The sequence below is a fragment of the Rana temporaria genome, chromosome 4 (assembly GCF_905171775.1).
Source record: "Rana temporaria chromosome 4, aRanTem1.1, whole genome shotgun sequence".
NCBI lineage: Eukaryota > Metazoa > Chordata > Amphibia > Anura > Ranidae > Rana > Rana temporaria.
In genome coordinates this window covers 464,431,177-464,443,686 of record NC_053492.1, presented here as the reverse complement: position 1 = coordinate 464,443,686, position 12,510 = coordinate 464,431,177, and the positions used below count along the sequence as shown (strand labels likewise).

The 12,510-nt window shown below is 47.3% G+C and overlaps 1 protein-coding gene across 1 annotated transcript in view; it reads left to right on the top strand.

The window, feature by feature from the left end:
* The window catches only part of TMX4 (thioredoxin related transmembrane protein 4), a gene marked incomplete at its 5' end in the record, with an annotated part of 76,679 nt that extends 64,546 nt beyond the window's left edge, over nucleotides 1–12,133 (top strand). The window contains one exon of the mRNA XM_040347852.1: nucleotides 11,643–12,133. Coding sequence (XP_040203786.1) covers nucleotides 11,643–11,932 — 290 coding nt within the window. The remainder of the gene's footprint in view (nucleotides 1–11,642) is intronic.
* Between the last annotated feature and the right edge of the window lie 377 nt (nucleotides 12,134–12,510).

Below are 12,510 nucleotides of genomic sequence, written 5' to 3'. Positions count from 1 at the left end.
CTCTCTCTCTCTCTCGGCGGTCCTGAGATCATTTGTTGCCAGGGTGGAAGCGGCGTGCAGGCGTAAGGGGGGTAAAAAGCGCTCCCTCCCCCCCGCCATCTCCTGGGGATTACTCAGACTCTGGCCTGGCTGTGGCACAGGACCTCTGTTCTGAAGTGTCAGATGATGCGGACCAAGACCGTCCAGGCGGTAAGGAGGGACCCCTCGTCCGGGTCAGCGCAGGACAGAGCACTTGTAGTTGTTCTTATCACCCCAGTGAGAGACACTCTCAAGCTGGAGGATGAGGTTGGGACATCCACTGAGCCGTCGGTCCCTTTTGGGTCTCACAAACTGACCTGCTCTGTTAAGGTTTTTCCTTATGCAACTTATTTTGACAAGTTCATAGATAAGGAATGGGAACGGCCGCAGAGATCCTTTTTGTGGTCCCTTAGCGCATAGCGACCCGTTACCCATTTGAGGAGAGCCTTTTGAAAAAATGGGCTTCTCCTCCAGCCGTGGACCCCCCAGTGTCAAGGTTAAACAAGGTAACCACTATTCCAGTAGAGGGGACTCCTTCCTTTAAGGACCCTACTGATAGGAGGTCTGAAGCGTGTTCACCATGCTGGGGTCGGCCTTGCGGCCTGTACAGGCTGCAACTTTGGTGTTCCAGACACTCGCTAAATGGGCTAAAACGTTGCACCAAGCAACATCAGCTTCCTTCAGAATGCGTGACACTGGTTGAACAGTTGATTCAGAGCCTTGTGTATGTCTGTGATGCTACTCTGCATGCGACCCCTTTAATCTCCAGCGCCTCTGTATCTGTGGTCATATTGCGCCGCCTGATTTGGCTTAAATGCTGGTCCGTGGTCCAAAAAGGCTCTGGCAGATTTGCCTTTCAAAGGTGGGCGGCTCTTTGGTGCCTTTGGTGACATTATTAAGAATGTCACTGGGGGTAAGAGCACACTTTTCCCTCAGTCCACTAAAGGGAAGGAGCCGTGCCGTAAGCCAGAACCCTCCTTTTCCGCACAAAGGCAGTATTTTCGTCAGTCAGGGCCTGCCGGCAGACCCTCCAAAGCCGAAAAAGGTCCAGCTGGGGGACAGAAGCGCCCCTGGGTGCGCAAGCAAGCCAAACCTGCAAACAAGTCTGCTACCGCATGAAGTTATGCCTCCACCCAACTCTTGGGAGGGGGAACGTCTTCGCTGCTTTCCAACCGGTGGGTTTGCAAAGTGGTCTCCTCAGGGTACAAGATAAGAGTTTCTCTCTTGTCCACCAAAATTATTTGTTAAATCTTCCTCTCCTTCTGGCTCGTCGGGATGTCCTAACGGGGGCGGTACAGGACTTGCTGAAGTGCAGAGTAATCATACCGGTACCTCTGCAGGAAAGGTTTCAGGGATTCTACTCAAATCTGTTTTGTGGGATGGAGTTCAAAGAGAAATCTTGGACCTCAATGCCTTTGTGAAGGTATGGAAATTCAGGATGGAATCTGTTCGTTTGGTGGTTGCTGTGCTCCATCCGGTGGATTTTCTGGCATCCTTGGACATCAAGAATGCTTACTTGCATATCCCCGTCTGCGCACTATCAATTTGTGGCTCTCCCTTTTTGGCCTAGCGTCGGCACTAAGAATTTTCACCAAGGTGCTCGCCCCGATTCTGGCCTTTCTGAGACAGCAAGGTATTGCTATTGTGGGCTACTTGGACGATCTTCTTCTTCTGAGAGCTGCTTCAAGCTTAGAATTTGAGGAGGACGTGTCTATAGCCAGTCAAACCCTCCAGAAGTCGGTGTTGGTGCCGACTCAGCGCCTGGAATACTTGGGGTTGATTTTGGATTCCTCCCTGAGGTGAGAGGTTTTTCTCCCCTTTTGGACAAGTTACAGACACTCCAGTCTGCGGTAAAATTCCCGCAATGGGTCGTCTCTCCATTTTTGCAATGCAAGTCCTGGGCCTCATGGTAGCCTCCTTCGAGGCAGTACCCTATGCCCAATTCCACACTCAAGTCTTGCAGAAGGAGATTCTATACAAATGGAACAAATCTCCATTGTCTCTGGACCATCGGATTCAAGTGAGTCACCTAGTCGGGGCCTCTCTGGGTTGGTGGCTGAAATCCCCGGGCCTTCAGTCCGGGAAGTCGTTCCTTCCCTTCCATTGGACTGTGCTCACGCCGGACACCAGCCTAACCGGTTGGGGGGGGGGGGGTCTGGGGGGTTCAGTCGGCCCAGGGCTGCTGGATTCCGGAAGAATCCTACCTGCCGATCACGACCTGGAACTTCGGGCGATCATGTTATGCCCCCTCAAGTGGTTGCAGAGGCTTCAAGGGCGTCCTGTCAGGACGTGGTTCCCCAGATTAGACCACCAATTGCTCCGTGGAATTTGAATCTGGTGCTCTCGGTACTTCAGGAATCTCCCTTTGAGAACATCAGGGAGATTCCTCTCTTGACGCTCTCTCAAAGTTGCCTTTCTAGTTGTCATTACATCACATCGGTCAGAAGGGTTTCCGAATTGGCGGCCTTGTCTTGCAAGTCACCATACTTGGTCCTCCATAAGGATAAAGCTGTGTTACGCCAGCAGCCTTCCTTCCGAAGGTAGTTTCGGCCTTCCACCTGAATAAGGACATTGTATTTCCATCTTTGTGTCCTCAGCCGTCGCATCCCAGAGAGGCTGCTTTACATACTTTAGATGTGGTACGTGCTCTGCGGGTATACCTGTCTGCTACGGCTTCATTCCGGAGGTCAGACTCACTGTTCGTGTCAGTGTCTGGTCCAAAGAAAGGCCAGTCGGTCTCGTTGGCCACCATTTCTCGTGGATCAGGCAGACTGTCATCCAGGCCTATGCCCTTAAGGGGCCTCCCTTTCCTGTCACGGCGCATTCAACCAGGTCAATTGGTGCCTCATGGGCTTTCCGAAACATCAAGCGTCTGTCTCACAGGTATGTAAGGAGGCGACCTGGTCGTCCGTTCACACTTTCTCAAAATGTTACAAGGTTGATGTGAGTGCATCTTCGGGTGCTTGCTTTGGCCGCAAGGTTTTGCAGGCAGCTGTTTGAGGTTGCAGCTCTTCCGATGAGGAGCTCTGTTTGTTTGGGGGTGAAAACTGTATGATTGCTGTTCCCACCCCTCGGTTTTTGGCACTGCTTGGGGACGTCCCACAAGTCAAGAATATAAGGTGCTGTGTCTGTCCATGGACTTCAGAGAAAAGGATTTTACGGTGAGTACAACATTTTTTTATTTTTTTTATATAATTTGTGTTTGTATGGATTCATATCATGTGCACCCATAAAGTCCCATACCTCCCAATAAAATTCACTGTAATCCTTACTAATGGTGGTAGTCTGACCTTTCAGCACTTGATCTATCTTGGGGTTCATTCACACTTGAGATTGTGGGGGGTCAGAGAACCCTAGCTATTGAGCTGTGCTTTTACTGCCCCACCCAACCATTACTCCCTTTACCTGCAGCCACCGTGACATATTTACATCCACAGCCACCGTTTTTCCAGATAAAAGGAAGTGGTTGTTAAATGGTAAAAAAAATCAGCTCCCATGATTATCAGATGTGATAACAGTTAATCGTTTAAGTGAGCTCCAGCAGGTAAACGGGCAACAAAGTAAACCTTGAGCAGTTTACTGAGAGCAGATTCATATTTTATTTACACAAACCCCTTTAGCTGTTTTCAGATCACCTACCACATATATACTGCGGCAGGGTGGCCCGGCTGCGCAAAATAGAGTATCTGTAAGTGATTCCGTGCATGAGGTCTGAGGCGTGCGCTCGTACTGCCGGCGGCCCACTGTGATTGGATACAACAAGAGACAGTCAGGGTGTCCGGTGGCCACGCTCATCCTTTAGAGAAGAGGCGTAACGGCGGCCTGTGATGGAGGAAAATCGAGATCTTGTATTTCTGTTGAGCATTATCCCCCACATTAAGAAAGACCTCTCTGAGAGCACCCTTAACCCTTTGATCGCCCCATTTCTTAACCGCTTTCCTGCCAGTGTCATTTTATCCAGTGACGGTGATTTTTTTTATTTCTTTATCATACAATACAGGACACAGAGCCATTAATCATTACATAATGGGTTGTATGGACACCAGAGGTGATTGGACACTGGCACAAACAATCGGAGACAGTTTCCCTCCATATAGCCCCTCCCATCAGGGGAGCTCCTCAGTTTTTTTGCCAGTGTCTAAGGATTGGACGCATAGGAAGTGCGAAGGAAAGCTCGAGCAAACCCTGCTTGGGGACAGAAGAGCTAGACCATCGGGTCCATCCAGGATGCTAAATTTTAAGCCAAAATTGTATGCGACTCGGGCCTCTTGCAGGAGACATCGCCTGTAATGTCTATCTTTGGAGGACTGGGCTCTGAGGTTCCAGCACTTTCGCTATTGCAGCTAAAAGGCCTGGTCAGAGTATTTTACAAGGCCCAGGGAAGAGGTATCCTTTAAATAGGAACCCAGAACCCTGAAGGTTGGCAGACAAAGCCCGCTGAGATGGGTGAAGATTGGGGTAACCCTACAGTGGGGATAAGGGAAGGGAAGAGGAGCCTAAGTGCCACCGGAGGGAGTAAAGAGTAAAATCTGCTTACCTCAGACTTTACACATGCCAGAGCCCAGTCACACGCTTCTGCTCCAGAGCTCTGCTTCTCTGTGCTAAAAGAAGGAACAGGGGGGAAAGTAAAATGCCCCAAAGAGGGGTAAAGAGTTCTCCCCATGCCTCCAGGCGACTGCAGTAGCGAAAGGACACGCGGGTGCGCACGTGCACGCACTTTTAAAGCCATAAGGACTGGAAATCACGGAAGAACGCACGGGCATTTTGGATCTAAGATCTCTAAATCAGTTTCTCAACATTTGCCATTTCCGTATGGAAACTATTCGTTCAGCAGGCTCCACCCTACTAGGCGGAGATTTCTTGGCGTCAATAGACTTCAAGGACGCCTATTTACATGTACCTATCCATCCCGCTCACCCGAGAATCTTAAGGTTTGCGGTAAAGCATTGCCACTTTCAATTTGTAGCTCTGCCTTTCGGGGTAGCCACCGCACCCCGAGTGTTTACAAAGGTACTAGCAAATCTCAGAGCACAGGGCATAAGGATAACAGGATGGACGATCTACTGGTGATAGATCAATCAGTGGCAGGGTTAAATCACGCGGTATCCATTACTATAGGATGCCTGGAGAGATTAGGATGGATAGTAAACTTACAAAAATCCTTGCTACAAGCCCGAAGAAGGGTAGAGTATCTAGGAATGATCATAGATACAGCCCAAAGCCGGGTGTTTCTACCAGAGTCAAAGATGAAATCACTAAAGGATCTGATCCACAAGGTGAAGGCAAAGAAAAAGCCATCCATTCGTCTTTGCATGAGACTATTGGGGAAGATGGTGGCCTCTTTCGAGGCTGTACCATATGCCCAGTTTCATTCGAGACTGCTTCAGACCGATATATTAACGGCCTGGAACAGGAAGATCCAAGCCCTGGATTTACCCATGCACCTGTCTGCACAGGTGCGCCGGGACTTCAGTCGGTGGCTAAGGAGCAAGAACTTGCAGAAAGGAAGATCTTTTCACCCAATCACCTGGAAGGTGATGTCAACAGATGCCAGCCTAACAGGCTTCAGCCCAGGGAAGATGGACCAAAGCCGAAAGAAGCTTGCCTATCAACCTATTGGAGTTGCTGGCAGTGTATTGGGCCATCAGAACTTGGACAAGCAGGTTACAGGGCCGCCCTGTTCGAATTTTGTCCGAAAATGCTACAGCAGTGGCTTACATCAATCACCAAGGAGACACCTACAGCCAGGGCGCCCAGAAGGAAGTGAATCGTATCTTGAGATGGGCAGAAAAACATATTCCTATTTTCATTCCAGGGGTAGAGAACTGGCAAGCGGACTATTTGAGTCACCAGCGGTTATCACCAGGAGAGTGGTCTCTCCACCCCAAAATCTTTCAGGCCATTTGCCAGAGATGGGGGACCCCGGATGTAGATCTATTGGCTTCCAGGTTCAACAGGAAGTTGGACAATTTTGTATCCAGAACAAAAGATCCTCTGGCTTACGGATCGGATGCACTGATAGTGCCATGGAATCGGTTTTCACTGATTTTATGCCTTTCCACCAATTCCCCCTTCTACAAAGACTGATTTGCAGAATCAAGAGGGAAGGAATTCCAGTAATCTCCAGATTGGCCCAGAAGACCCTGGTACGCCGACATCATAAAGATGGCAGTAGGGACACCGTGGAAACTTCCGCTTCGTCACAACCTGTTATCTCAAGGTCCAGTGTTCCACCCTTTCTTACAAGGGCTAAATTTGACGGTTTGACTGCTGAGACCCACATTCTAAAGAGGGCTCTCAGGATCAGTACTTTCTACGATTATTAATGCCAGAAAAACAGCTTCCAGACAGATCTACTATAGAGTATGGAAGTCATATGTTTGATGGTGTGAAACTAATAGATGGAATCCTCAGAGATATGACATAGTAGGATTCTTGCCTTTTGCCAGCTAGGAGTGGATATGAAATTAGCCCATAGTACTATTAAGGGCCAAATATCGGCTCTCTCTGTCCTCTTTTTCAAAGACCTCTGGCATCTCATTCCCTAGTGAGGGCTTTCATTCAGGGGGTACTACGGATCAATCCGCCAATTAAGTCCCCCTTATGTCCATGGGATCTGAATTTAGTTTTGTCTGTGTTGCAGAAGCAACCCTTTGAACCTATCCGCCACATTCCGCTGATTCTTTTAAGCAGGGAATGGGCGTTTCTGATTGCTATGTCTTCAGCGAGAAGAGTATCTGAATTGGCAGCTCTTGCTTGTAAAGAGCCTTATCTAGTTTGTCATAAAGATAAAATTGTACTACGACCCCAACCGGCTTTTTTACCTAAGGTGGTGTCGGCTTTTCATTTAAATTAGGACATAGTCCTACCTTCTTTTTTTCCAAATCCGCAGACAGCGGAGGAAAAGTTGTTACACCTTTACAACTCTCATAAGATCTAGAGAGTGTATCTGCAAGCGACCGCTCAGATACGCAAGACAGATATTTTGTTTACTTTGCCGGATGGTCCCAAGAAGGGACAAGCGGCATCAAGATCCACTATCTCCAAGTGGATTGGACAGACTATTAAAGAATAAGACTCCTCCTTTTTCTGTTAAGGCGCACTCAACCAGAGCAATAAGTGCTTCATAGGCAGTGCACCACCAGGCTTCGGTGACTGAGATCTGTAAGGCTGCAACTTGGTCATCAGTCCACACATTCTCTAAATTTTATCAAATAGAAGGGCACGTGAGGATGCCGCCTTTGGGCGAAGTGTGCTGCAGGCGGCAGTATAGAGCTTCTAGTCCCGGTTTGCTTGATCTGTGTCTCCCTCCCTTCATATGGGGCATTGCTTTATGTAATGATTAATGGCTCTGTGTCCCCTGGTGTACGATAAAGAAAACAGGATTTTTATAACGGCTTACCTGTAAAATCCTTTTCTTGGAGTACATGACAGGACACAGAGGTGACTTTAAGGCTAGGCTCAGGTCTTTTTGTGTCGGAAACGCATGCTTTCCCAACAAACGCAGAAATACGCAAATTTATCGGACGCATGGTGGTGTCATTCATTGTTAATGGCACTCCCACAAATCTGCTGATGTGCACATCAAAACACATGGTGCTATGGCATTTTTTGGGGAAAGCATAAGGGAATTTTTTTTTTTTTTTTAGTCCAGTCTTTTTTTTTTTTGTTTTTTACACCTTGGCCGGCCCATTGAAATCAAACCTAAGACCCCTTTCATACTGGGGCTGCGGACGCATTGGCGCTAAAGCATCGCTCGTTTTAGCGGCGATTTACTGTTGTTTAAGCAACGCTTTTGTGTCGCCTTTTGCCCGCTAGTGGGGCACTTCTAACCCCAAGAAAGGGGTTAAAAACTCCCGTTTTGCGGGGCTTTAATCCAATGGACAGGGGCGTTTTGGGAGCGTGGTATACATCGTTCCCAACCCACCCCAAAAGATGCTGCTTGCATGACCTTTTTTCCTGTCCCGCAAGTGCACCGCCCCAGTGTGAAAAGGCACACTGAAATGAATGAGAGGCGCGGTTTTCAGGCGCTTAGTAGGGTTTTTTTCTAGTGCTTAAGTGCCTGAAAATGTCCCCAGTGTGAAAGGGGTCTAAGGCCCAGTTCACACTAGTGTGATGCCAGACATCACGTGATTCGCACTGCATTGCTGTTCAGATGACATGCGATGTCTGTGTGATGCGATTTCAGCCATACAAACTGTGGGCTCGATTCACAGAGATCTTGGGCGGCGTAACGTATCGTCTTTACGTTACACAGCCGCAAGTTTTCAGCGCAAGTGCCTTATTCACCAAGCACTTGCGTGTAAACTTACGGCGGTGTAACGTAAAGCCGTCCGGCGCAAGCCCGCCTAATTCAAATGGGACGTGTACCATTTAAATTGGGTGCGTTCCCGCGCCGAACGTTCTGCGCATGCTCCGTTAGGAAATTTCCCACCGTGCTTTGCGCGAAATTACGGCGCCCCGACGTGTTTTTTGAACGCCGACGTGCGTTACGTCCTTTCGTATTCCCGGACGTCTTACGCAAACCAAAACATTTTTTAAAATTTGACGCAGGAACGACGGCCATACTTTAACATGGGCTGTCTAAATATAAGCCATGAAATAGAAGCCGCAACTTTACGACGGGAAAAGCCGACTAGCGACGACGTAAGAGAATGCGACGAACGCGCGTACCTTCGTGGATCGCCGTAATCAGCTAATTTGCATACTCAACGCTGGAAAACGACGCAAACTCCACAAAGCGGCCGCCGGAGAATTACACCTACGATCCGAAGGCGTACGAAGCCGTACGCCTGTCGGATCGAAGCCTAAAGCCGTCGTAACTTGTTTTGAGGATTCAAAACAACGCTACGACGTGGCAAATTTGAAAATACGCCGGCGTATCAGTAGACAACTGTGAATCTGGCCCTGTATGTCTGAAATCACATTGCAGTCACACCAAGGTGGTGCAGGACCCTTTTTTTTTGGTCCGCACTGGAATCGGATCGCATTGATTCGATTCCTGCACCATTTCAGTTTGCACGGCGATCTGAAAACCGAATCTCATTACATTGACACCCGCAGCGGTTCTCAGATCTCCATGTGAACCTGTGTGCGATGTGGGAAACCCGCACTGGATTCACTGGGTTCCTCGCATCGGACCAGTGTGAACCAAGCCTTATGCCGCATACACACCATCACTTTATGTGATGAAAAAAAATTACGTTTTTAAAAACGTCACTTTAAATGACCGTGTGTGGGGGAAAACGTCGTTTTATGTCTTGTGAAAAACGACAAAAAAAAATTTGAAGCATGCTTCAATTTTATGTGTCGTTTTTCAAAACGTAAACTTTTACTTCACAGAAATTGACCGTGTGTAGCAAAAAACGTCGTTTAAAACGACGTTTTTTCACCCGCGCATGCCCAGAAGCTACTTATGAAGCAAGCTTCAATGGAAAAACGTGAGAAACGTAACCTCGCTTTGCTAGAACATTGTGAGAAAAACGATGGTGTGTAGGCAACTTCGTCTTTGAAAATTTAAGTTTCAAAAACGTCACTTTTTACTTCACAGAAAATGTCGTTTTTTTTCAACACATAAAGTGATGGTGTGTATGCGGCATCAGAGAAACTTTTTAATACAAGTTAATCCTGAAACCTGATTGGATGTTTGATAGGAAGCCAGCCCTCGGGGGCAACATGAAGTCACTCCATATTGTAAATTATAAGCGTTGCCAAAAAGAGCCTGCTGGGACTAGTTTACTGCAAAGCATTGCACTTATCCTGGTTATCCTGGAGTTATTTTGTTTTTTGGCTTGACGTAATACACGTCAATGTTGATCATTCTGAAACAACAAGAGGAAAATGGCAGATGTCATTATAGAGGTCAAGCTTTTACAGATGAATAGCATTAGTTTCCAGTTCTGAATTCTCGGTGTAGCGATCGCTTTCCAATGCCCATCTGATTATTATCTCCTTTGTATCGGGACCCTTTTCTTCTGGTGTTCTTCCACAAATAAAGATGATCAGCCTTGGCCAAGAGGTTCATCATTTTTCAGTTCCTCAGACAGCTGGAGGGGAACGTCGATCCTTATCCATGTGTTTGTAGATAATGAATTACAATTCCTGTTAGATTGTATGTTCCACATAAGCGTTCCATTTGAGGTAGAATAATGATCTGTTTCTTCTGGTTTTCTAAGGATACCAGATGTTCATGTAAACATCAAAGACCTTCCGAAAACCAGAAATTCATATGTACGTTGCTGTAGAGGTGACTACGTTTTGTGGATGAAAAGCGCCATATGTCTGCCAGCTTACGCCAAACTATCTGCACTAGAAATTGTGTGTCTGATTTATTCTGAACAAGAAAGAGGGACATTACTGGAAATATGGGGGAGCTGGAGTCCTCTTGTCATGTAGAAGAAATGACTAGCACCAATGAAGCTTGCAGGAGGGCTTCATAAGGCTAGGTTCACCCACACCTGTGCGGGTGGGGCTGCTGCGAGACTCTCAAAAATTCCTGTAGCTGCAACCACCCACAAAGCAAAATGCGGGAACCGCTAATCCTAATAGCACGCTGCCCGCACTGGAAATACAGGGGAGCTGGAGTCCCCTTGTTATGTAGAAGAAATGAGTAGCCCCGCTGACGCTTGCAGGAGGGTTTCATAAGGCTAGGTTTACACCTGTGCTGGTGGTGCCGCTGCAAGACTCGCACAAATTCCCATAGCTGCAACCACCCGCACAGCAAAATGTGGGACCCGTTAATCCTAATAGCTCGCCGCCCGCACTGAAAATCGCACGCGCACTGGGAACTGCACTGTACTCGCAGTTCCCATGCGGACTGCGATTTCCTATGTAGTGCAGGGACTTCTTTCCTGCGAGGCACGGCAGTCCATTCAAATAATGGGCTCTCGTGCCCATGCAAACCGCAACCTGCACAGGTATGGACCTAGGGTAAAGCCGACCATAGATGAATACAATCTCGGCCAATTCAGTAGGGACATGTGTGGGTAGGCTGGTTGTACCCAAATCAATCCATTGATCCACTTGTGTATAACCAGCCTGTCCAGATTTTTTTACATGCGATTTCTGCTGGTGGCTATAGCCATTAGCAGTAAGTATTGTAGTTTGCCAGCCAGGAAGGCTCCTCCCCTCACTGTGTTAATGGGGAAATTGAGCGATTTTATTTTATTTTTTTCTTTCCACCACAAGATGCTGCTTAAACCCTTCCAGCCGACAGTGCGGCCTTGCTGAACTGGGCTTTTTTCCGTGGGGCCGCATGTAAGCGTATCTGTCTTTTGTGCTGGGAGTGCGTCGCGTTCTCCTAGCACAGAGACTGGGCTCTCACTGGGAGTCCTCGTGTCCCATACTAATGATTGGGACCCGGAAATCCTGGTTCCAGGTCACCTGATCACTGTGATAGCCTCTGATTGGGGGGAGGGAGATGCATTGTATCTGGAGCCCACACACCCTCATCATTCATGCCCTCTGCCACTGCGGCAGGCGTCTTGTAGTTCCCAATTGTAAGGGCGCTGGCGAGCTCTCTTAGTTTAGTGACACTTCCTGCAGCTTTCAGACAGAAATCCTGCATGCAGATCATGTAATGGTGTACCCAACAGAACAAATATTTTTTTTATTTTTTATTTCAGATATTCCTAGGAAAGACATTGAAGAGGTAGAGAAGGACCCGGGTGATGAAAAAGTGTCTGACGAGGATGTCAGCGAAGAAGATGAAGAGGAGAAGGATGAGCAAGCAGAGGGCAATGAAGAAGCTGGAAATTCTAATGCTGAGGGTTCTGGGGAGAATTCTGAAGCGGAGGGCTCTGGGACAGAAGAGGAAGACGACGTTGGCACGCATGTACCACCTTCAAGCACACCCGAATCTGAAAGTGCCTTGAGACAACGCAGAAGTGAAGCAGCGGCCGACAGCGGACATTAGTCATTTCTGTATGCTTAGATGCTTACCTTTTTTAAGGACCAAAGATGAGTCGTTTTGTTGCTGAAGGTTTTTTTTTTTTTTTTTTTTTAAGTTTTTGTAGCAAATGTTTGTTCATTCCTAAGATATAAATCAGTGGTTCTCGCCCTCAGTCCTCAAGTACCCCCAAAAAGTAAAAAATTATTGTGTTTTTTTTGTTTTTTTTACAAATTTACGCTCTTCTTTTTTTTTTGTTTTGTTTATAGCACAAAAAAAAAATGCCACCAAAAGAAAGCTCCTATTTGTGGGAAAAAAGGGACGTCAATTTTGTTTGGGAGCCACGTCGCACGACCGCGCAATTGTCAGTTAAAGCGACGCAGTGCCGGAAGCTGAAATTTCGCCTGGGCAGGAAGGAGGAAGGGGGTATATGTGCACAGTAGGCAAGTGGTTAAAGGGAAATTATAGTGGGAATTCTGATTTGAGTTCTTGTTGTAATTGCTTGAAAGAAATATATATATTTTTTTTAAACGTATTTTCTGTAGCATAGCTTCATAAAGATATTTTATATATAGATTTGTGGATTCCTTATTTATTGGCCATCC